At 37.1% G+C, this 25,763-nt stretch overlaps 1 protein-coding gene across 8 annotated transcripts; it reads left to right on the forward strand.

The window, feature by feature from the left end:
* Positions 1 to 772: 772 nt before the first annotated feature.
* On the forward strand, positions 773 to 25,055 carry LOC120110856 (transmembrane protein-like protein). Of its 8 annotated transcripts, none has more exons than XM_039126730.3 (14): positions 773 to 1,390; positions 4,647 to 4,705; positions 10,468 to 10,576; positions 11,681 to 11,790; positions 14,139 to 14,207; positions 14,404 to 15,144; positions 16,342 to 16,862; positions 17,006 to 17,070; positions 18,208 to 18,287; positions 19,653 to 19,757; positions 23,296 to 23,435; positions 23,522 to 23,650; positions 23,883 to 24,035; positions 24,304 to 25,055. In XM_039126730.3, the coding sequence occupies exons 1-14, from the start codon at positions 1,231 to 1,233 to the stop codon at positions 24,440 to 24,442; spliced, it is 2,580 nt and encodes an 859-aa protein (XP_038982658.1). In that variant the 5' UTR covers positions 773 to 1,230; the 3' UTR covers positions 24,443 to 25,055. The 8 variants fall into 8 exon arrangements, with proteins under 8 accessions (XP_038982658.1, XP_088579647.1, XP_088579643.1 ...); XM_088723516.2 differs by having other exon boundaries at positions 947 to 1,390; positions 14,124 to 14,207; XM_088723520.2 differs by having other exon boundaries at positions 962 to 1,390; positions 10,468 to 10,581.
* The last annotated feature ends 708 nt before the right edge of the window (positions 25,056 to 25,763 follow it).

A 25,763-nucleotide genomic window follows, 5' to 3' on the forward strand; every position in this document is an offset into this window, starting at 1 on the left:
TAATCATGCATGCTTTTAATAAATTGCTTAACCTCATTCGCAATATATCAAAAATTTTTCCATATAAGAAAATGGAAAGCATGAATTTTTTTGATACATGGAATGCTCTTCTACGGAATGGAAAGCATATGGCCTTGATAGAATATCAAACATCCAAACTTTTTTTTGGTGTGTTTCTTATTCATTCAGAAGGGACTCATTTTAAAGTAACCATGAAACACATGCGCAGTCTAATGACTGAAATTGAAGCTGTTAAAATTCTAAAGATAGTTTTAATATTTTTGTACATACTTAAGCTAAAAATAATGTAAGTTCCTTCCACAAAAGAAAAAAAAGAAGTTGGCTTCAGATTAAACTGCATTAAAGCTAGGTCAAACTAGGTAGGAGGCATATTAATAAAAAGAGCATTACCTAACCACATGAATTCAATTCACTTTCCATTTGGACTTTTTTTTTATATGGATTTTTTTCTAAATAATTTAGATTCTACGACAGTTTGTTAAGTAGCTTTCTCATCCATCTTTTGCTGATGAAGTCTACATCTATTATTATAGGATTGTTGGAAAATGATGCGCTCGTCCTTCTCATATGTTTATAGAAATATTAATAATGCTGTTGGTTGGATTACATCTTATGTCGAATAATGGAAAGACCAATATTATAAATTTTTTGTGCTGATCTTTTTATACAGTTTTTAAATATTTTATTTTCTGACACGTTGTATCTACTTATGTTTCGTTTAATTAAATACCTCCAATTTGCCTAAACAAAAGGGGAAAGGAAAATCCGCTCGAACCAAAAAATCCAGTCATTAGCTGTGTTTATTGGAATCCCTTCCAAGAGCCCGCTAAAGGCCATTCCGCCATGACCATTACGACGGCTAGCGGCGGTTTCAGACGAAAGCCGTTGTTCTCACGACGTCGCTAAAAGTAAAAGAGCACGCCTCGGTTTGGTAAAGAGCGTCCGTCTCCGTGGTCCGAGGCCTGGTTTTATCTGGGAAAGAACAAACAAACAGAGAGCCAGGAGCCTTGAACCACAAGTTCGCACCTCGGAGCCGGACATTCCCACCGGTACTCGCGCTCGATCCAAGTGAATATCTGTCTTGGTACCGTTCCTCCTTTTGCTCCTCCGCTACGTCTCCGTCTCCTCCTGGGAATCCTCCGAGAGACCAAAAGGAGGAGAATAAAGGGGGCAGAACTTCCTCTCCTTTTCCTCTCTTTTCTGCCGTCGATGGCTGCGTCGGATCTCCGCCTTTTGGTGCTGTTTTGCTCGTGGGCTCTAATGGCGGGCTCTGCCGCGTGCCAGGGGCCGCCGGGGCTCAGCTACGTCGTCTCGAGCTACGCGCGCGGCGAGACCCGGCTCAGGCCCTACGACTGGACTTACTTGCGAGGTAGGTGGGGGCGGTTTTTCTCGGCTTCTTTTGGAAAATCTTTGGGTGTTTCTTGTTCTGATCTTGATTTGGTTGTTGGAGATAAAAGATCGAATTTTGATGACTTTTTGGTCACCAAGATACAATTGTGATGATTTTCTTTTTGGGTATAAAGATCAAATTTTGATGTCTTTTTTGGTATAAATATTGACGGTCTATTGTTGGCATTTGTAACCGAGGTGCTTGTAAATCTGTTTAAGGATATAGATTTTGTTGTTTTTCTTTTCCGCTCTAATGGCCTGCTGCGTCGCATGCCAGGGACGCAGGGGCCTAGCTCTGGGCTGTCGAGCTATAGGCGCTGCGAGACTTGGTTCTGGCCATGTCACTGGAGTTACTGGAGTGGTGGGCACTGGGCAGGCACGTTTTTTAGGTTTTTGTAGGAGAATTTTTGGATTCCTCCTCTTACAAACTTGGTTTGGTTTGTTTAAGATAAAAGATCAAATCTTTTTGGTTTTTGGGGTATAAGTTCTATGGTATTTCTCTTATAATTGGCAATCGAGATGCTCAAAATCGATGGAGTGTATGGTAGTGAGTCTATAAATTTCGTTCTTGGGTTTTGCAGCGGTCTGAGTATTTAATACTGGGTCTCTGTACCTTTCTCTTCTTAAGAGCTCTTCCTTCTTGGTTTATAATTAGGTTGGTTTATTTTATTCCAAAATCGAATTTTGAGAAAATTTTGAGCGACTATTTCATGCTCCTGGCATACTTTTCTTCCCTCAGCATTTTTATCGGGTTTCAAGAGTGTCGTTTAGTGGAAGTTGCACCGCTTGATGTCTTTTGGAATAAAGAAACTATGCCATCTACTGAATTGAAAGTTTGAGTGTATTTTAGTTCCTTTTCTGGTGATTTTTTGTTGAACATTATCAGCTTTTTAGTGATCAAAATATTGGCTTTTGAGGATGAATTAAAGGTCCATGTCAAATTGAATTATTTGTTTGGGGCCTTTTATTTCTGCTAATACAGTTGGTATACTTGCAATCACCTAATGACACTTCATCTTTGGGGAACTGCATTATTTTATCTGTTTGGGAAAGAAACATGGTTGTTACTCATATAAGTATTCGTGTGGTTTCTTATATTTTTTTCAAATTTCTATAGTTTAGTATTGTTAGGTGTGCTTTTCTGTTTTTGAAATAAACAATTCTTTGCACTTTTTGGAGTGTAACTTGCATATTCTGCTATAACCCTCTTTCAACATATCAATTTTTAGTTTTTTTTTCGGGGGGCGGGTGAAGTTACATCAATAGACATGAGAATGTAATCAAGCATCATGAGACTGGACGAGAGTTGATGAGACAAAAGCATATTCATATGGTAGTAGATGACATAAAATAGTTGTATAGTATTTTTCTCTTGCACTTTATGTGGTGGAAATCATAATTAATCCTGACTTAAATAGTTAAATTCCCGTTCTTCATTTTTTTTTAATCATTAGAACCATAGTTCGTCGTATTGGCCCAAACCGGACGGTACAGAGCGTACCGTATCATACCGATTTAGTACCAGTATTCGGTACAGGAGGCGTATCGATATTTGGTATTCTGAAAAGATCCTGTACCATACCATATGACACAGTGTTAGTGTGGCACCAATATAGGGTCCAGTACCGAGATAACGAACCTTGATGATTAGAACTCTATGCCAAGTGAGATATATTAATGATCACCATTCTACCTTACCTTATTATTGGTGTGTCATAGCTTTTGTATAGTAAGATGGTGGTGTTCCATATTCTTTATAGTTCAAGGTGTGTACAACATGCTCATGCTGATAAGAACACATGATTGATTTTGCCTCTTCTCTGTCTGGCCAAGAGCTTGGGCATCAGTGAATTTGTTATTTTGAAACTGGATGTGCGCATTGATGATTTTTCTAATTTGCATTATTATGTCAAATGAGTTAGTAATTCATATGTTTTACAAGTCTGCTACTATCTTCTCTTCTACATAGCTGTTATAGTGTCGTCTGTGTCCGTTCCTGATTAATTATTAATATCTCATAAGTTTGCTTGAGATTCAGAGCATTGTAATCTATATCCATGGTTGGATTTGAAACGAGTAGGTACTGCTTGCCATCAGATATCTTCTACTGTTACTTTTACTCAGTAACTGGATTCTTTCATTTGACAATTCTCTTGGTTTCTGTTTTGCCTCAACAATGTTAGAACAGTGATCTCAACAAAGTTGTTTATTCTTCCATGTTCGTTTACTAGTATAGACATTTTCTGGATATAGAGATTCTAAGTTCTAATAGAAGCAAAAACAAGTATATTTTAGATTTAAGATACCAATTTTTATTGATTTCTAGCTTAACTCTGTATTGCTTTCAAGAGCCTCTGCTACTCTTGCCCGATTGCTGATGCGGGGATGTCCTTTTATTCTCATTTACTTCGAATATGCAGAACTGATCCTAGATTATATTCCATCAAATTTTGCAAAACCCACCTTAGTCTTTCTTCATACTGTTACAAATGTCTGGAATATTGTCAATAACTTGGTTTTACTATCTGCTGATCCATCTCCAGTTCATTTTCCAGTGCAGTTTTCACTGTACATTGATCTGTCACCAGCCTGCTTCATTATTTGTGCAACTTGTCTAGAAACTACCTTTTCCTATGCCATGTTGATGCAGTTCCTTATAGAGATCAGTCACTCTGAACCCTGAAATCATAATTACGCATCAAAAAGCCCTCTCCTCCCTGAGAAAAAGAGAAAAAAAAGAGGGCATCATCAATTCTAAATGCTTTCTATTTTTGATGTACAGGCATGGAATACTTTTTGGGTAAGGCTTAACACAAGGACTTTTTCACCTGCATATTAGTGACTGCAGAGACCAACCTGCATGTCTCGCCTTCAGCATTGAGAAATCCTTGATAAATCTTTTTCATAGCAATACACATCTCTAGTGCACATGCATGTAGGAGAGTTTTCTCGGTTATTTTGAGACTAGATTGCTCTTAAGCTCTCTAGATTGCTCTATACACTACTTCATTGTAAATCCCTCCTTTAGTGTTTTCGGGGATTTGTTAAAAAATGAGAACCATACTTAATGTTTTGAAATAATTTTGTAATGCTTAGATAATCTGTAGAAAATAATTGATGATGTTTATTTTATGTGGTGATGGATGTACTTCAGCATGGATATCTTTATAGCCTTTTCTTTCCCCAAATTCTATGCTACTATTTGGTTGGACCTTATATTTATTACCTTAATGCAGTTGAACTGCCACCTTGGTTCTCTTCCATGGCGATGACTTTTTTGTCAGATGCGGACATTGTAAGTTTGCTTATTAATTAGTTATATATCTTCTTTTTCAATAACTTCAGAGATCTGCCTGTTCTACATTGCTTAATTATGTTTCCATAAGACCGAATTATTTAATAATGTCAAAGACTAAAGAACCACATGTTGTGCCCCCATGTCATCAATGACTGGTATGATAGCATGTCATGCAGTGTCAGTCATGTATTTGTTCGCATGCTAGGTTCATAGCAGGAAAAAAGGTTCCATGCCAGTCTGCATCTTTTTATCCTGATCCATCCTGGTTGGAATGAACCAACATGGATCAGCCTGCATGAGTTACGAATCGGCTATTTGCTTGTCATGCATATAGCTGGCCGGTGTGCAGATTGGTAAGTACTGGTGCTGGCACCTAAAGTTTTGTTATTGTAGCGACACTAAGCAGACTCATATGTGGGCATTTCTGTTAACCACCACTCTCAAATGCATAAGCATGCTGTAATTAGGTATGGAATCAATCAAAAGCTGCAGAACATGGCTCTTTTGTACTAAAAAATTGATCTTGAAGTTTGATATTCTACATATACACATACATACATACTTCCTACCATCTGAGCAAGTCCTTTATTCAGTCAATTGAATGAAGAACGACTTAAACTATGTAAAGTTGATCCGATATGTTAGAAAATAAGAAGTCCTATCATTTATATATGTATTGTATATATTGTGTATATTGTGTATATGTTGCCTGTATATTTTTTTAATTCATGTTTTATGGTATTATGACAAGGGCCTAAACTGTAAATACTTATTTGTATGGGTTATTGCCTTAGTGGAAGGTTATGCAATTCTTTTGGATGTCTTTCACAAATTGCCTTTTCAGTTGCATTCAGCATTCTGTCTATTGATTTTTTTAAAGACCAGGATGATAATGTTTAATTCTTCATCATTGTAATTGCTTACATTAGTCACGGAAAATTTGACATTAATGGCCAGTTGATCAATGTCAAATTGTTGGAATATGAAATTTTATGAGAGATCCATTCTTCATTTCAAGGTCGCTAAGTTGTTGTTTGGAGCACAAAAAGACATCTTTCAATATGTTTCTTTCTCCAGCTTTACTAGTTGCTACATTTTCTAGTGACGATGTGGAAGTTGGATCTTTTTGAAGGCACCGAGCCTAATTTTATGTTAAGGATATTCTAAACCCGTCCAAGCTTATCACGCAACATAGTGGACTTTCACGCTTTATTTTGAGCATTATCTCATTATTTGAAACATAATTAGTCATAAATAGTAACAAATGATATCAAATGATTGTTTCTTTAATAAAATCTAATATTTCCACTAAATGTTTTTTGTGGAATCTGTTTCATCTCCTTACAATTCCATCTATTTCTAACGCTGTTTTCACTCCCCTTTAATGAGCATTAAGGTTTCTTTCCTATATGTAATTTGTTATCATATTTGCCTTCTTGAGGTTATTTGGCACTATTTTTTTATTGATGCATTTTGGACTTGGAGTTCTTTCTTAAAAAAACAATTTGCTTTCTTCTTTAGTCATGGACCTTGAGTGCAAGTGATTTGTTCAATGTGTCTTTACATCATTTTGGCTCTTCATTGGCATAGGTGTTGGGCTGGGCTGGGCTCAGACAGTGTTAGAGCGAGATTAGGCTGCATTAAGAAAACAATTTTGCTGTAAGGGTTGGGAGAAAGGTTTAAGATGTGTTGTCTACAAATGTATGACAATCCAAGGTCCTAGTAGTGTTTTGAGACACCAATTGGACCTTGCAAGGCATTGACTTGAAATGGATGGGACGGTCTGGATCTAAATTTGTAGAATGATAAATGCTTGCCATTAAAAGAGTAGGATAGCTAAGCTAGAACTAGAAGGGAAGGGATAACTACTAAATGCTTACTACTAGGGGTCTTCTCCAGCATTTGGAATCCACCAACATCTTTAAAATGGGTTTGCAACTGCTTAGAATCCACGATCTTGCTGTTGAATGTTCCTTGAAAGCCACCAAAGTTTTCTCCTATACCCACTAGAGCCCTTTGGAGTCCACCAAAGTTAGGTAAGATCCATTGCCCAAGGAGATTTATTGATGAAAATCGAGTAGATAGAGGGTATTTATATGTTCCAAGGCCTTTATATTAAAGGAAACTCTGGCTTTACCGGAGCTCTTAATAATTAATATTATCTAGGCTAAGCAATCTAGACTCTAGAATTCCGACCTACTGTTGATCAGGACAATCAGACAACGATATGTGTAGCCAAGATCGACGTAAGCTTTTAAAGTGTCTAGAATCCTTCTATGGCTTGGAGTGATTTAACGGTGCTTGATTTGTTGTAGAAGGTTTATCGGGGCTAAACTTCTTGAAGCTTGCATGATATCTTGTTGATGTTACTAATTGGGTAGCAGTTGTTGGATAATGGCTATAACAATAATGCTCTACTGTTACTTTATCCCTTTATGCTCTTTGGCTTTGCAAACTCTTGGGCTTTCTGTGCTGTTCCTAGGACCCATTTTGAGAGTTTGGTGTCTTCCAAAGGTGAAGAGTATCGAGCGGACTTGCATCAGCTCCCCTTCTGCATGAAGAGTTGAGCTCCGATGAATTGAATGCTTGGCAATCTAAACATAGATCATGATTCAGGTTTTGCAACCTGTTGGTCTTCAATCATTATTCATGATCTCTTTAGCTTGGGTTTGCTCATCTATTTGACCAGATATTTGTGATAAGCTTGGCACTGTATCATCATTTTCTAATTGTCCACAACTGCTTCAACCTCATGCAGTTTCTTTTCTTTGGAAGTATCAACAACCATAGGTCATGACCTTTGTTTGCCTTGTCTTGATTACCAAAGTATGGAGAAAAGTCAGCAATCTTGAGGACTGAAGTATATGTTTTCTAGGAGGTCAAGTCTTGTAGCAATTTCTCCTATTAGTTTGATGAGTAGTACGGCCCAATATGCTTTGGTTGCGGCTTGTCGAACTATTAGGGTGGGTGCTGATTTGGTTGGTAATGGACAGGAACCCAATCTTTAGTCTTGAATTGAATAGTCTATCATTCTTGGTTCCTATGCTCATGGTAAGTCATGATGCTCCTTGCAAACTTATTCTTGAATTCTTCATGTATAGGTGGGGTAGGTATTTATGATCTAGGTTGAGAGAAGTCTTTGCCTCAAGGAAAAGTCTTGTTTGACATCGATAAAGGGACAAGGTCGATTGATTGCTACAGTGTCAGTCGTGATACTATCTTGATGATGATCATCTCTTTGAGCTATGGATGATATTGTCATACGCATACTAGGTTGGTGCAAAACCACATCCCAGGTAGGTAGTTGCATGCTCAGTGATGAAGCAGTGTATCATGTTCTCCAGACTTCTATTAACAACTTCAGTTTGCTTGTCTATCTGTAGATGGAAGGCACTTAAGAAATGTACCTTCATCCCTGCCTTTTTTTGTCTTCTAGAAACAACTAACGAATTTGACATCTCAATTAGACACAATGGATTTGGGAATCCCATGTAGCCGTGCCAGTTTGATGAAGGATGAGTTGGCCACATTTTCTGTTGGTCTCCTTGTGATATGAGACAGTGTGTTCTGTTTTCGAGGATCTTTCCACTACTAAAAAATGGACTCAAGTCCTTGATTTTGGGTAACATTAGGACATGGTCTGTACTCCATACTCAGTTCTTCCTCAAGACACTCAGGGATAGGGATTTGGGTATCAAGTCCAGTAGTTGGCACTTAAGCCTTAGCAGTTTGGTAGACGTAACGCTGTTAAATTGCCTTTCCTTCACCCTTCTTTATTGTGGGCCATAAAAATTGCCCCTCCACAAGGACAAGTAACTTATCTTGGTTAAAGGTCCAGATAATTCTCCTACATGTAAGTAGTCTTCTTGCAGTGCATACTTTAGGTTGTCTTGACCTTCATATTCTTTTAGTGTCTAGTAAATCTAGCTGGAGCATGGATCTTAGGCGTACATCTCCATCTTCTCAACTCTAATGACTAATTGTTATTTGCAACAAGAGACAAGTTTGTTGGCTTAGAACAGCAACAATCTTGTTTTAAATCCTTGCCTTGTGGACTATGTTTAAGGTGTATATTTACAAAAGGCCGCTGCATTTAGCATGTTTAGTCTTCCATTTCCTCTCGGAGTTCAAATAGTAGAGCCCTTCATAATCAAATAGCAAAAATTCCCTGTGAATGAGGTAATAGTTCCGGTGTTTTTAGGTTCAAGCACAACCCCATGTTGTAAGTGGAGTAGCGTCCTTTGGTGCTGCTAATCTTGTTTTCTTGGCTTGACTTTTTAGGTTTCTTCCCTTTATTCTTGTAGTCATGATTTTACTATTATTTTGCTTCATGGATGACATGGGCCATTGCTTGGTAGCATGGTAAAAGGCTTGGGCTTACAAGCGTAATGGCATGGGTTCAAGTCCTGGGGTAGTTATCTTGTGCAAAAACAAAAGCTAAATGTTAAGTCTATATCCAATTGCCCCTCCCAGGACCTTGGTTTGCCAGGACCATAACTAGGTAGTAGCAATTATTTGCTTCATGGATGACCGCTCGCTTCTTTGTCTACCTTTACTGAAAGCAGCAAACTTGAGGGTTTTTTGTCTAAAATTCTTGATATTTTTTTATCTAATGGCACGACAACTTCATGAAAAAAAAGTAGCATAAAGATGTTGTTATATGAGCACATTATCAAGCTTGTGAATGTGTTTGTAAATTCCTTGTTTCTGCTTCTGTTTCCATACGACTTTCAGTTGAAGCCATTTGTAACTTCATTTACTTAGTAATGCTCTTTTTAAGGTTGTTTTTTCCTTCTCGTGCTTTATGCATCTTCACTTCTTTTAATTTACATGTTATCTTGATATTTTTTCCCTTCTGGTGAAAACCAGCTTTCCCTATGTTCTACCAAGTGTACTCATTTCAGACATGTCAATGAGCATAAAAGTTCACAGCTGCGACAACCCCTAATTTGAGTATCTTTGTTATGCATAAATATGTTGCTTTATTTCATCCCTTTGTTTTCTTTTTGCAACACATCTCACATTATGTACATGAGTAACTGGTGTAGTGCTTTAGTTATTTACCTTGGCATCAGTATGGACTAGATAATTAGAGCGCTATTTTTCAAATTTTTTTCGGGTAGAAGAAGCTGAGGAAAGCGAAAAGGGTAAAGAAATAAAAATAAAACGAAGAAGCGCAGCGTAGCTAGTAAGAATCACACAGATTACTTAGTTTGAATGTGCCAATCTAACAATTTAGGTGCACAAAAAACTTGCTTTAAATACTTAAGAAGTGCTTCACTTTATAGTTATAGGACCACTGCAACTTGATAAAAGCAGTTGATGGATTTGCTGGTTTATTGATCCATATATTTTATCAGGAAGACTCCTCAACAAATAGTGATAGGCCAGTTTTCATTCTGAGGTCAGATTATATGGGCAACTTGGTTTTGAAGTAGGAATCCTTCATCTCCTTGCGTTCGACTTTCTGCATACCATGGAGAAAGCACTGGAAAAAGGAGATATGAGATTAGAAATAAGATCAAACAAAATTGACACTGTACTCTTTTACAGTATGTGGTCTTTGCAGGATTAAAAATAGTACTTTATAGAAGAATCACATTTATTACATGTTTCCAAAATCTGTATGTTATTCTCTGACTTGTATAGTGTAGATTTCAGAAAAATGCTCAATTAAAAGTTGTCTACTTAGTTCTTCAGTTTGTATCATGATATTTCTTGTACCCTCTGACTTACGATTTTATAACCCAATCTTGCAGGATATGGAACAAATGGAACGACTTCCAAAGAGCACACTTCCTGTGATATGTTTCAAAGAGGGCAGTCCTCCTATTCCAGATATATCAGAAACTTACTTGAAAGATTCATGTATGGTACTGGATTCACATTTCTATGGATTTATTATGTCTGTTGATTTTATACATAATGCATATATATGCATTATTTCTGTTGGTCAACTTCTGCGATATGTTTACTAAATCCAGCATAAAGAGATGACTGTGTGCTGGTCTGGCAAGTCGATCTGATGACTTTTGATGCAGCAGTATTGCACTCTGCATTTTTGTCCCACCAAAATGCTGGTGTCCCCAATACAGGGATGCTAGAATCTGCATCATAATTTCTGTCCCACCTGAGAGCTTGCACTGCTGGTGTCCCCAATTCAGGGACGCTAGAATCTGCATCATAATATCTGTTCCACCTAAGAGCTGGCATGGTATCACTTATGCAGTACATACATTATCTCCCATTGCCATGTTACTATTTCCTTCTTAGATGATTTTGAACGGGATGGAGAATTAAATGTAGAGTGTTTTATCTACAGCTTGTCATATGGTAGAAAAGTGCCAAATAGTTGTGCATTTGCTAATCCACTCACCCAACTTATGCCTTCATTTTGGATATTTTTTATCAAAAATTTCAATTAAAACCTCCTATCATGCTGTAGCTAGTGAACTAGTGTTCTTTTGCTTTGAATCTGTAGTGTATGGGCCTATGTAGTTTACTAAGCGATAAAAAATGACAAGTTTGTGAGTTATTCCTGCTTTGAATATGATTTCTTGCTTAAACCCTTTTTTCTTTTATGTTTCAGTCATATTGAAAACATTTTTTTATTTTTTACTAGTATTTTATATTCTAATTCTGCTTCATCAGCTGCATAACATTTTCCCTAAACATATTAATAACGAAGGTTCTTTTTCTGATGGAGTTTATATTACCTATGTCTCTTTTGATGAACCACTCTAATTCAGATATGATTTTGAGCCAGATTATTGCTTCTGTTTCATGATGAAGCAATCTTTTAAGCGTCAGAATATTTTCTTCCAAAAATCAGGGTTAGCTGTGTTGCCTTTTGTATATGTTTGTGGTGGAGATTTTTCAATTTTTGTTTCCTTGATCTGTGTTTTTCATGTATTTAAGTGTAATTCTGTGATGATGCAAATAGTCTTAAGGGAAAATACTTCTGTGTTACAGTTTCAAATTTTATCTTGAATGGATCTTTTGGGGGTGCCCAGAATCTCTCCAATGTGGATCAATGCATTCCATTCCAGGAAAATCTTACAGTGATATTGACAAATGAACAGGTTGTTATTCTTTACTGAATTAATTGATATCAAATCTTTATCAGCTGAGACCTAGCTGTGGACTTCATATCAATTTTCAATGACTTCATGATTTATCGTATTGATGTTTTGTTGCTGTAGCTGTGAAACATTGGCCTTATAGATGAACCCAGATCTATTGAAAAATTCTTCTTTCGAATGTTGTTGGCAATATCTATGTTTCTGTGTACAAATTTCAACTGGAAATCATGATAAACCTTTTGTCAATAGATCTTCAAGGCTTGCAACTATTCTGTAGTTTAGTTTTGAAATTATGGTGATATCTGACAATCTTATATTACTTACAATGCATATTGACATGAAAACATACCTTCATCTCTTACTAGCAAGTTCATTAGAAAACACCTAGCTCTGATCCTCTCTTTCCCTCGAACTACCAAATGAGAAGGAAGAGCATGCTGTTTGCTGTCTCTGATTCTATATTGAACTGTTTAATTTTTCTTTGGTACTTATCAGGAAATTTTTCAAGGTCGTATTTATGGAGCCCATCCTAATTGTTGTGATAAGGCTTCTTGTCTGTAAATTCAGCTAAAGGGATGGACATGCGAAGAAAATTCTCCTTTTCCTTGAACCGTTTCATTGCCCTTATATAAGCATATTAATCAAAGCATTGATGATAAACAGCCTTTTGTTAAGTGTCTTTTCTAATTCATCTATTTACTGACTAAATTCCCTCGAATAACCACCAAACCTTAATGCCTGCTTGTACACAAGCATGTGCCTTAGTCAATATGTTACACTTGAGTTGTCTGGACGTATTTCTGCCTGTAGCATCTAAACAAGTAAAAACATTCTATTCACAAAAAAGGAAGCACCGTAAGTTGAGCAAGTATAGGAAGACTGTATCCACTAGGTGTGGTGGGCAATGACCAAACTTACAATTTGTTCTTGCTTCTTTTTTGTTTAACTAGCTCACTGATTCATCTGAACAAGCCATTTACATCTTGTAGTTTCAAAGTGCAGTTGGATGCTGAAGAGTTTCTTGGCAGATATTGAAATGCTGCATATGCATTCATAAAAATGTTCATGAATTGCTTAATTAATTGGACATAGGGACGCAAGATTGTAAAACATGATGGTGAAAAAATGACCAATAACATTATTATTCCTTTTCTAGATGTAAAAGAAAGGAATTTTCAAGCACAAGGATTAAGGATCCGGTTTGTCCTAGTGGCACCAGACTGAACTGGAGAGAGACTTGGAACTAGGATGCACCTGGGACCTCAAGTCACTCCAGACCTGGTAATCCTGGTCCTAGTGGTTGTATCCCGACACTTGAGATGACCTGGCATCTCAAAACTTTGATTTTTTTAACTTGATTAATTAATTAATTTTTTTCTTCATTCTAGTTGTTTATGGTGATCTGGTCTATCTTAGTACCATCTTGGGACCAGATTGGGACGGCCCCTGGACTGGGATTTGGACCCTTGATTGAGAATCTGTGTAACACCTTAGCTATGATGTGAGTAATGTCTTGGAGTAGATGTGTAAGTAAGTGCTAAGGTTTGAACCTATGCACTCTCAGTGTAGTAATTTGCACCACCATCTGATTCTCTAACTTAACCAAAGAAATGATGTTTAGCTTATTGTTCATATAAGAAATATGAATATCCAAGGAACATGTAGTATCCACTAGTAGGATTTCTAAAAAGGTCGGCGCTTTCCTTCGGAGAACTAGTAGTCAAAACAATGTAGTTATAATCTAGTCTACATAAAAGCATATTTAGCCATCAAAAAGTGAAAGTGATTAAAGAGGTTCAACCATAAGCAAACTAGCTTTCTTGGCCCAACATCAATCTCTTAACTCATTCTACTTGGCATTTAGCATCACTGGCTAGAGTCCCAAACAAACACAGCTGAAAATAGTCTTTAGAACAACCAACTCATTAGTCGAGCATGGAAAACAGGCAAATTGCTGGTATAAGAGAGATTACAAACTTTATAGGGAAACCAGCATGTATAGGTTGTCCAAAACAATTGGAGAAAGAATCAGAAATTAAGATTTATCTGTGCTTGAATTTGGTTTTGATTAAATCTCTTTAATATTTTCTGAGCAGTGTCATTATTTCAAATGTGATAATTTGCTTGGAACAATATTCTCTGTTTGGCTTCTATCACCAAAAAATTTCTGTTTGGCTGCTTTTCGTAAATTACTTTGTTGTTTAGAATCAAGATATTAATTATGATCGAGAAATGCATCTTGCTATTATGATTTATTTTACCTTAAAGGATAAAGATACTTTTTTCTTAGAATCTTTAGTTTACCACTGTAGAAGTGGATGATATCATCTTAGAAATATGTTCTGCAGATATCTCCAGGGATATGGTACATTGGATTCTTCAATGGCCTTGGACCTGCTCGTACGCAATCAAAAATGGTATTCTCTTTTTATTTGCATTAAATGGATATCTTATCTGATTTTATACCTATTGCCTGTCTTCTGACTCCACACGAATGAAAAATTAAATGTATTCAGTTCCATCAATGAGTTAGCTTATTTGATTTCTGGTTTCTTTTGTTGTCCTCTTTTCTTAGATGGTTGAATTGAAAAGAACTTTTGAATCATATTGCAGATTAGTCGAGGCAAGGCATACGTGTTCAGCACCAGCATATTTGTAGAAGGATGTCCCACCTCAACAATTTGGGGTCCTTACTGTAATCAGACAGTCAATATGATTTCTTGTTCTCAATCTTTAACAAACAAGCAATCAAGGAATCTTTTAGATTTAACAATGTACAAAAGTGGCAGTTTGAACCATATGGTGAGAACTGGAGACCATAGGAAAGCTGGTTATCATTTGGTGTCCAAACGCTATGCTATTGAAGGGAAGCAAGTGGTGTCCAATGCCAGTATGCTTACAACAACAGAAAATTTGATCACATGCAGCAATTCTATTGAGTCATCGTGCCTTGGACTGGGAGAGTTAAAATTCTACTTCTTGGATATATTGGGTGTAGCATCCCAATTTAAAATTACAAGTACCGATTTCAGACTAAATCAAACATCTTCCATGGATAACCCAGCAAACTTTAGTGGAATGCTTCTAATGTGCTATGTTCGCTTTAATGCAATGCCGCTTAGGACTTTACATGATCATTCTGCTGATATAAGTAGGGCTCCTTTAATTGTAAAGTCGCCAAAAATTGGACGCTGGTTCATTGCCATTGAGGCTGTTAACCAGACAGAAGTGAATGGAGTGATACAAGAAAGATACTCAGATATCCGTCTGTGTTTCTCGTTTCAGTGGCAAGTGTATGAATGCCTTGGTGGAAAGGCTGGAGTCAACTGTACATGGGAGACATATGTCCTTCAGGTAGAACTATTGGCCACTATTTACTGCGAGAGCCACTATGATTTTATGTGCTGTTATGTTATTTAGAAGTTTAGTCACAGATATCAATGTCAAAAAATGGGATCCAGTTTCCCCAATAAATGATCCATGTACTTTCAATAAAAATGTGCATTAACATGCCAGGAGCATGGCAAAATGTGATTAATAGCAGGACATAGAGGTAACTAGAATAAAACATACATGCTACAATTATATAAGTCATATTTCACTGCATTTGTGCACACTAAACGCATCTATTATAAAAATTTAATCTTTGAAAGGGGGATAGATATAGGGAGAACAAGAAGTGAAATTCAAGGATGAGGTATGGGGTGTTGATGGCATGTCAGCCTGGTATTGGCATACACATACTATCTCAAGTCGTGCACTGCCTGTGCTTGGCATGCATTGGCACAGTTGTGTTTCAATCACTGGCATGAAGGTGAGATTGAGAGAAAAGTTCAGGCTTGGTTTTCAACAATTGTGCTGTTCAGACAAATGAGAAGATACTTGCAATTGTAAAAATAAACCCTCTCTGTATGGTAAAAGAAACTCGTAGAACCTAAACTTTTGTTTTGCACCAGCAAAAATGAAGACTGAATTTATCTAAAGTTCATGTCTGGTTTTCAACTTGAACAATATTATTGATGTACTACTACTCAGTCCCTAGATGCATATTCATTATATGTACACACAACCTGCAAAGAGACAGCCATCACGGAGCAATATTCTGCAACATAAATTCTTGATCTATTAAAAGGATAAACTCTTAGACTGAAATGGTTGGTAGCACTCATCTTGTTTAGAATCTTGTTTTATCATGCTCTATTTTCAATAACAATGAGCTGTTTTGATGTGAAACAGTTTATTTGCAATGTGGAAGGGACATTTGTATCTGTTAAATCATTTATGAAGAGACTTTTCCAGTTTACTGTCAACAAATTTGTTAGATGCATTTTTATTCATTTTACTAAGGGTGTGGTATATAATTCTATCATATTGGATATTGTACATTTATGTTGAAGCTTTGTGAAAGTTGACCTGCTTATTAAATTGCTGCCCAACAGCGAGTCAGAATTGGAAAAACTGAATCCAGCTGAATTTAGTGAAAGGTTTCTTCTTGGTATTACTTGGATGTATTAAAATAGCATTGACCATTTAAGAATTTGCTGCTTGCAGAGAGTTCCCAAAAGAAGTTCAAGTTCTCCTCTTGAATCATATTATCTTCCTATTATGGAATATGGGTCCACGGCGAACAGTGATTTCTCCTTGGAACACCTTTTAAGCAACTCTTCTGTTGAGCAATCTGGATGGACTTACTTCTTCCTGGACATTCCCCATGGTGCGGCAGGGGCTAATATGCATGTTCAGTTGACATCAGATTCAAAAATCAATTATGAAATATACTCCAGATTTGGTGGCTTACCATCTATTGATAGCTGGGACTATTATGCGAACAGCACAGCTAGTAGCAATGGTTCCGCATTTTTGGCATTGAATGATTTGAGTGGTAAAAGAATTGAATTTTATATTGTATATGCCAGGGAAGGAACCTGGTGTGTTGGACTGAAGCATCCTCTTGACAATCATTTCAAACATCAGACTACCATGTCCATTTCCCTTGATGGATGCCCTAGTCACTGTAATTATAATGGAGCATGTCACAGTTCAATAGATCAAAGTGGATTGACATTTTACAGGTCATTCACTTGTTTCTGAAATTTTACCGTTCTGTTCTTTACTGTCAATACTAAACTTCCTTGTCTACTGTGAAGGTACAGAATCTAGATAATCCACATTGATCTGTAGTGAACTAACATAAGCATTGCTTCTTTCCTTCCAGCTATTGCGCCTGTGATCGTGACCATGGAGGCTTTGATTGCAGCAATGAACTTGTTACACCGAAAGGTACTCATAATGTATCACATAAATGTTTTAACCTATGTATATCTGTGTTCATGTTCTCTCACTTGCAATGTTGTGCAAGTGTAGCTGGTTTGCCCAATTTCTAGAATTTTGGTGCAGATTTCCTCTTTGAGAACATATACTTTATGATGTAAAAGCACACTAAATAAGCATAGGAATCACCATAAGGCACATACTTGCGAAATATAATTGTGCTCTATTATGGAATGAGCTACAAAATATTGTTTACAGCTTACCGTTCTGTGTAGGAGACTTGAATCATGGTTCGCCATATTAATGTATACCACTCCATGCCGAGTGTACCATACCATTACCAATACTGAGACTCGATTAGGGGGAGGGGGGCACACCAAGTCTCCATACACCAAACCAATTCCCATACTAAGTGTATGGACACCGTACTATCATATTACTAGTACGGGGTTAGGTATCGAGATGGCGAAACTTACTTGAAAAAACCAACTCTTGTTGGTCATTATTGGCAAATTCACAAACTTGTTTCATTTTGAAGTAAGGGTAGCTATAGAAAGTTCAAAACTTGGTCAGCCAAAATGCTGAGTTTTGGTTGCAGTCAGCTCCAAGATTGTGCTGACATGCTGATATTTGTCAAATAGACAACACTTTAAAGCAAATTTATAGAAGAAAAGGTAGAGATAGATTAATAATGATGTGAAAGAAAATGAAAGAGAAGGATAAGCAGTGCTCTAAAAAGGCAAGGGGCATATGATCTGTAATACCAAGTAAATTTTTGCATCTTTGTTTACTAAAATGTTAAGGGCAGCTCCCACTAATGGCCAATATAAAAAAGAACCATGAACCCTACTACTGGAGTAGACTGCACTGGGTAAAAAATTGTTATTTATTTTGAAATCAATGAGAATTACAATGTGGAATCAATTATATACCAGATCATAAGTATAACAGATCAACTCCAAACATGTTTCTTATGTGGTATCGACTAGAGAATTTCTGTTTCTTCAGTAAATTTTCTGGTCATATATCAATTAGTTCTTCAATAGATAATGCATGCAGTTTCCTATTGACTAGGTATTGCTAATAAGCACCATTTTATTATGAGTAAACTTTGCCATTTAATATGGGTTACTTCATTAATTCTAGGGCACATGTGGCAGTCAATCTTTCTAGTTGCTTCGAATGCAGCAGCTATCTTACCCGCATTTTGGGCCCTCCGACAGAAGGTAATTTTTTTAGTGATCCCTGTTGACACAAAATAATTTCTCATAGCAATCAATAATTTTCAACTGTTCAAATATGCATTTTAGAGTTAATTTATACTAATCACCCCTTAAAATTACTAGTGATGATAATTTGTTTCTCACAAAGGGCTCATCTTTGATATGTAATCTGAAGAGTAATGTGCATCAGCTTCCTAGGATAATAATTGTTTTAATTTCTGATTATCTTCGTTGCATTGTTTAAAGTGTTGATATAGATCATGCTGTATTTTCCAAAGTTAGTGTTTTTCTGGGTTACAGGCAGGATGAGCTCCTTATCCTGGTGGCTGCATATTTTCAATGTATTGATGGCAAGAGGCCTCACAGTGATTGACTGCTGGTGGCAATAATTATATATGCAAAGAATGCTAATTTAGTTTATTCGAGCCATCCTTTTGATACCCACGTCATCCTCTTTTAGTGCATGACTACTATTCAATTTTATATCCTAGTGTTCTAATTTAAAACCTTTGCTCTGTAATTGAAGTAAAACTAATGTTTCCTTCAAAAACAATAAATTCAATGAAAGTTCCTTCAAACTTCCATGTACATAATTAGGAAAATATTGAAAATTATCTAATAAACATTATTCAGTACTTAATTAAAAACTGTGTTCTTTAAAAGAAATAATGCTAGAAGGAAGAACCAAAATTGTTTAAAAATATCGCCCTGACTAACCGTATCTAATATATTTTCCAAATCCATATATTAACAGTTGAATTCCCTTCATTAACTTCATATCTCGAGGATACGTAGAACAAAATATATTTGAAATGTAAACTTGAAACATAAGAATATTTGAAATGTAAACTTGAACATAAGTATATCCATTTGTTTAAAGCCTATCAGTAAAATTAGAAAGTATGAGTTTGTGGAGTATTCATCATCTTCTTGTAAACAAGCTCAGTGATTGAAGTGTCTTTCACTTTTATCTGCATTGAAAAGGCAACAGGCATGTTTACGCATGTCTCCAGTTTTGAATGATTCTAGTTTATTACGAGATCGTCACATTAGTCTATAAGGTGTGTTTTAAACTCCAGAAAATGTTTATGAGCACCAGCATGCATCAGCTAGTTTTGTTTATGTAGATATTCAGAGAACATCAACTAATATATACGTTTATTTTCTTCATTTCTGGCCAGCCAAGATGTGATCATCATTTTGTCTGCACTTCAACCTTTTTATGTCGTACTTTGGCAGCACTTAAGTGCTGTGTTTTCTGTAAATCTGTAAATAGTTGTTTGTTATTTTGTATTTTGCTAGATCTGCATGAAATACATAAATAAATAAATAAGGTCTTTGCTAATGCCTTATTACATTTGCTCTAAGGCATATGCTGAATGGATCCTCTTCTCTTCAAGTGGAATTTCAAGTGGTTTATATCATGCATGTGATGTAGGCACTTGGTGTGTCCTGTCCTTCCATGTACTACAGGTATTATCTTGCACCCTCTGCTTGCTCATCAATTCCTAAGAAAAATGAACAGTATGGCTTGTAGCAGAACTGTAAATAACAAGTTATGACATGGAAGTTCTGATTGAAGATACTAAAGTGAAAGCAGTTCATGATGCTAAACTATCTTTTGTTGGACTACTTGTAACTGAATTAGTTAGACAGTGGCTAACATTTTGACTGAACCATTTCTTTTTAACCTGTTATGTAGTTTCTGATTAGTAAACAGAACTTATATGCTTTATTGATTCTTCTTAATTTGTTAATTAATTAATTACCATTGTTGTAAGGTAACTTCCGATTTCATAGACCATGTGATCATAGGTTTGTAGATAATAATGGAGATCATAATGGCTGCAGTATCCTTAGTTGCAAGAAAAATTGTGAATCTAATATAATAAAAAATGAAAGTAAAATTCATTAATATCTCATTTTTGTCTGGCCAAGATATAACAATCATTTTAGGCCCTGTTTGGGGGAGCTTTTGGAGGGCCATAAAGCACTTTTTAGCCCTCAAAAAGTACTTTTAGATAAAAAATGGTGTTTGGTAAAATTTTCAGAAAGCTGTTTCAGCTTTTGCGGGGAGCTTCTCCTCAAAAGCTGTTTTCAGTTTTGTCGGAAAGCTATTATTTGGATCAAAATACCCTCATTTAAATCTCACTTTTTTTTCCAAAACCCTCATCCCGCCTCTTCCTCTCTCACCCATCCTCTCCCTCTCCCTCTCTATCTTCTTCTTCCTCTCAACGCCGCTGCCTCTGTTCCTTCTTCCTCTTCTTTTTTTTTTCTTTTTTTTTTTGTTTTGGGAGCTCATGGCTGCCCATGGTGGCAACCACCATGCCGGCCACCACCCATGGCCAGTGACCCTTCTATATTTCAACGAAATAAAATAATAAATAAATAAATAACTAAATAAAATAAATAAAAAAAAATAATGAGTGAGCGACAAATAATCTGATCTAAATAAATAAATAAATAAATAAAAATAATAGTATTTATTTAACCAATTCTATCACCTAGTCAGAAAATGTGTTAGAGAGATAAATGGTCATTAGAAGGATGAAAAATTAATTTACACTAATAATTATAATATTTTATATATTTATTATTGTATTATACTATAAATATAATATTATATTACATTATATCATAATACATTGATATGTTATGCTAAATAATTTAATATTATATTAAATATTATTCTATAATACATAATGTTATGGTACTATATTATAATAATATTATATTACATTACATTAATATTATATTATATCATATATTTATGTATTAATACATATTATATTTTATTATGCTCTGTTATATAATACTGATAATGTCCTTTATGGTCATTTTGTCACACAAAAGTACTTCTCAGTTTGTTTACCAAACACATGTTAAAGTGCCACAGCACTTTAGAAATATAGTTACCAAACAGCAAACAGCTTTTTATAAACGCTCTGCTTCAGACAGCTCTACTTCCAAAAGCTCTACTACTAACAGCTCGCCCAAACAGGGCCTTAGCATATGTGCCACAAGTCAAGAGAACTCAGTATCTTTCTCCACGTGCACGCCCCCCTGCGCCGCGCCTAAAATGTTTTGCTGGTTGATTATTACATTTACCACAAAGTTCAGCATTGGCTGGTACTTATAGGAGGACAAGGATGTATCCTAATGCTTTACCGACCTGTAGGGCCAACCGGTCGGGTACAGGTCAAGCATGGGAGACCCACTAGCAGGTCAGATCGAGTTTGGGTTGATGGGTGCCAATTTGTTGGGTCATTGTGTATGCGAACAATGTTTTAGAATACCACCAAAAAGGTTCTTTGTAAATAGCCTTGTTTTGTAACCACACACTTCCATTATTTTAGGGATAACACATAGGAGAAGTATGATCCAAATAAAGAGTGCAATTAATACTTTAATTAAAAACAAAAAAAAAAATTGAGATGGAAGAATCACAGCCATGTATCTAAAGTTAGAAGCTTCAAACTTAAACCTAGCTTTTCTTGTCTTCTCTCTCCATCCTCCACTCCCATCTTCCCCCCCCCATGCCACTACCTCTGCCCTCTCCTCTTCCTCCTCTCTCATCCCATTTATTCCCTTCTTCCCCTACTCTTTCGGGCTTTAAGTGTGGTCTCTTACAGCAACAATAACTAATCACTAGTCATCAAAAGTTGAACTTGTTAAGGAAGGAGCCAACAATATAAATCATGCCCTTAGCACCTCTGCTCGTGAAAATTGGCCTGAAGGAGAGTGGACCCATGACTTTCAGCTCCAGTACCATGTTAACTGACCATCAGATTTTAAAAGCTTAAGGAAAGGGTCAACAATGTATATTAGGACTTGGTAGGTAAATCATAGCACCTACAGTAAACTGCTTCTACCATCCACTGCACTAGGTTCAAGCCACCGTCTTTATCCCTACCCCATTAGCCTACTCCCAGCTGCCCCATTGCCGCCCTCTAGCCTTACCCCCACCTCGCCTGCCTGTTGGCACCAGCTCACCACTGTCACACCCCCGCCTCCTCGGGGCACGTGAGGCATCCATTGCCCATGTGGGGACCACATGAGGAGGGACCGCGGGGCTCCCCTGCCAGATATTGTCCGGTTCTGGGGCTTCACGCAAGCGTCCTTCACCCCTCCCCGGTTTTGTTTTCCTCCCAAAACGCGTCTGCAGGATTTGGAGACACCCGCATCATATATCCAGGCTCTAGAACGAGTCTTTCCGATGTGGGACTATTGGGCCTCACACCCTTCCCACCATCGGACAAGAGCCGTCCTCGGCTCTGATACCAAATGTCACGCCCCCGCCTCCTCGGGGCACGTGAGGCACCTATTGCCCACGTGGGGGCCACATGAGGAGGGACCGCGGGGCTCCCCAGCCAGATATTGTTCGGTTTCGGGGCTTCACGCAAGTGTTCTTCACCCCTCCTCGGTTTTGTTTTCCTCCCAAAACGCGTCTGCAGGATTTGGAGACACCCGCATCATATGTCTAGGCTCTAAAACGAGTCTTTCCGATGTGGGACTATTGGGCCTCACAACCACCACCTAGCCAACCCATTGCCACCTCATTATCCAACCTGCTGCACCACAATCATCTAGCCAACCACTCATCATGGCTCCTTCACTCAGCTTCCCCCCTGTCCTCCTTTCTTTTAATATATATCCCTTTGAACTGAGTAAACAGGTTGGTTTGAGGTCAACAGAGATAGCCTGCTGGCAGGTTTGGGTCAGCCTCTGTTGACCTGCAGGCAGGTCCGATCAGGTTTGATAGGAGTTTAATATCAGAAAGGATAATTTTGTCATTCAAAATAATATTTTGAAGAAAAAGATATAATATCAAATCACTTTGTTGGTCGGGACTTAAATATAATTCGAATGGTTATCTGATCGTAATTTATTGTCTGCTTAGGAACCTGTAGATCCCTGCTAACATGAAACTCCTATATATGTTTCTATGCATCCTTTTTTCCCAGCCAGTAAAAATATTAATTGCTGAACACATAACTGTATGTGGCTTCAGTTTCTAGACTTTTGGCTTTCTTTTATGGCTGTGGTGAGCACTTTTATATATATGGCTGCAATTGATGAGGCTTCAAAAAGGGCGATCCACACAATTGTATCTATTCTCACTGCTCTGTTGGCTTTGATGGGTGCAACCAGGTATGTATGCTGGATAAATGATTTTGTATGTAGATTTTATCTCCATTTGCTGGTTCTTAGACAGATATTGGTTATCATAATTTCAGGTCAGCAAATATTGTCATTGTTATAGCAATAGGCATTCTTGGTCTTCTTTTTGGATGGTTTTTAGAGTTTTCCACGGCACACAGATCCATATACTGTCCACCAAGATTCAACTTAAATATGCCTGAAAGGTATGCTTCCATAAAATTGCTGAATATATTACATTTTTACATTCATATTATATATTGATGGGTAATTTTGATGTTAAGTAACATCTGGTCCAGCGGCACTATTGGTAATTTGCCCTTCTCTTTAAGAACCCTGTAATTGTATAGTGTCTATGGTTTGTTACAAATTCTATAGTAAGCAGCCAACAGTAAATCTATTAAAGTTCTTCAATAGCTCATTCTGACTTTTTTGCAGATGGCAAAATATTAAAAGTTGGTTCTGGAATCTTATGAGAACACTGCAGAAAAGATTTCGTTGGCGATTTATATTGTTGGGTTTTATGGCATTAGCTTTGGCAGCAACAAGCTGGAAAATGGAAACCAACGAAAGCTACTGGATATGGCACAGGTATGAGAGTTTTTAATCATATAAATTACCAATGATATCATTTCTGGCTTTCAAGGGTTCAGTTATGTTGGATCAGCTCATTTGCTTACTGTCAAATATGACTCCTGTTGTGTTCAGTGGAAATTTGATAGTTCCTACTGTACCTCCATATAGCCTATGTGCTGATGGAGAACACTGTAATGCTCAGAATTTATATGAATGTTTTAGCATGCAAACATGTTTACTTGTGATGGTTCTTACTTGCTGGAGATAATTTACTTGACTGCAGCTTATGGCATATTACCATATACACATCTTCCTTCTTCTTCTTGTGCTCAACTTGCGCAAATAGAAGCAATGAGCAGCAAGAGCCTGAATATCAGCTAACACGGCAGGACTCATCATCAAGAGCAGAGATAAGAGAGTAAACAGAAAAAAGAAAACTGGATGAGGAAATTTATGGGAGCTGGTAGTCTGTACATTTTTAGTGACTATTTATGTCAAGTAAGTTGTGACTGATGTTGGTAGAGCCAAATTTTTTTGTTTGCTATGCAGGAGTCCATCAATTTCTGAAGCAATTAGCATCCCAGACATTGTGGGGATTTTATTTATGTCTTGCCACATCATGCTATGATGATGATGATGCATGGCCAAGCGTATAAGGAAGCCAGCTGTTCAGATTGATCCGGTCTAATGCCACGACATCCAACAATTGTACAGTTCAGGGTGCAGAGGGGGAAAAAATCAAGACTAGGGATCAATCTTCATAGACGTATGTAATGTGTGAAAAGGGGCAGTCTGGCTGAAATTTTGTGGGGTGAGTGAGATTAGTAGATTCTATGTTGGTTACTTTTAACTACGTTTAGTAACGGTGGAAATAAGGTTTACAAGGGAAGTTCTGTAATCCTATAAAATTTTCAGCAATAATCAGGTTAGCCTAAAGATCCTACAGGTCAAATAATAATGTTAGAATTGGTTGTAAATGTGGGAATTGCTTCAGAGTTAATTGAAGTGATCGAGATACAGACTATTCTATACTCATATTTCCTTGCCTTCAATGCTGGATTTGATGGTTCCTCTTTCAATCCACATCGCACCTGTATATATGTCTTAAAACAATCTGATCATACAGGAATGTGTGTACGTTACATGCATGCTTGCACACATAAACAGATGCCCTTGTTTATGGATGCAAAACTTTGATTTACATGCATGTGCCTCTGCACCCATGCACGTAGAAAGTTGAACTTTGAGTGCATGCTGCACTTGTCTCAGGTGTCCGTCGTTTGCAGGCATGCGATGCTTGTGTGCTTGTATGCTTGTGAAGGTACATGATGAGCCAGCCGAAGTATGAACCACTGGATGGTCATGCATCCAAACAAACCCCTTGAGTTCATGCGCCATGCTGAAACACTGGATTTCCATCAGTTCCGAATGAAGTATTAAAGATTAATCATAATTACTAAAGAAAATTATGGCCCTTTTGATATAAGGATGGACTTCCTAAAATTTTAGAAATTTATGTATTTATGTTGATACCTTTTTATGTAGTTCACCAGGCAATACCTGATGGTCTTGACCTGGTGCAGCCGGCAATACCCGATGGATCGATTAACCAGGCCTAACCTGATACATAAAAAAATATGACAGGTTTGGATTCAAACTTTTTGATCCAATGCAGCTAGGAAAGGACTCAGTTGTGCAAAAAACCAAGAAGAACCCAAGCGGCTTGCAGCTAAAGCAGCAGGC

Source organism: Phoenix dactylifera, chromosome 6 (genome assembly GCF_051530095.1).
Source record: "Phoenix dactylifera cultivar Ajwa chromosome 6, Ajwa_hap1_PhDact_Kaust_v1.1, whole genome shotgun sequence".
Lineage (NCBI taxonomy): Eukaryota > Viridiplantae > Streptophyta > Magnoliopsida > Arecales > Arecaceae > Phoenix > Phoenix dactylifera.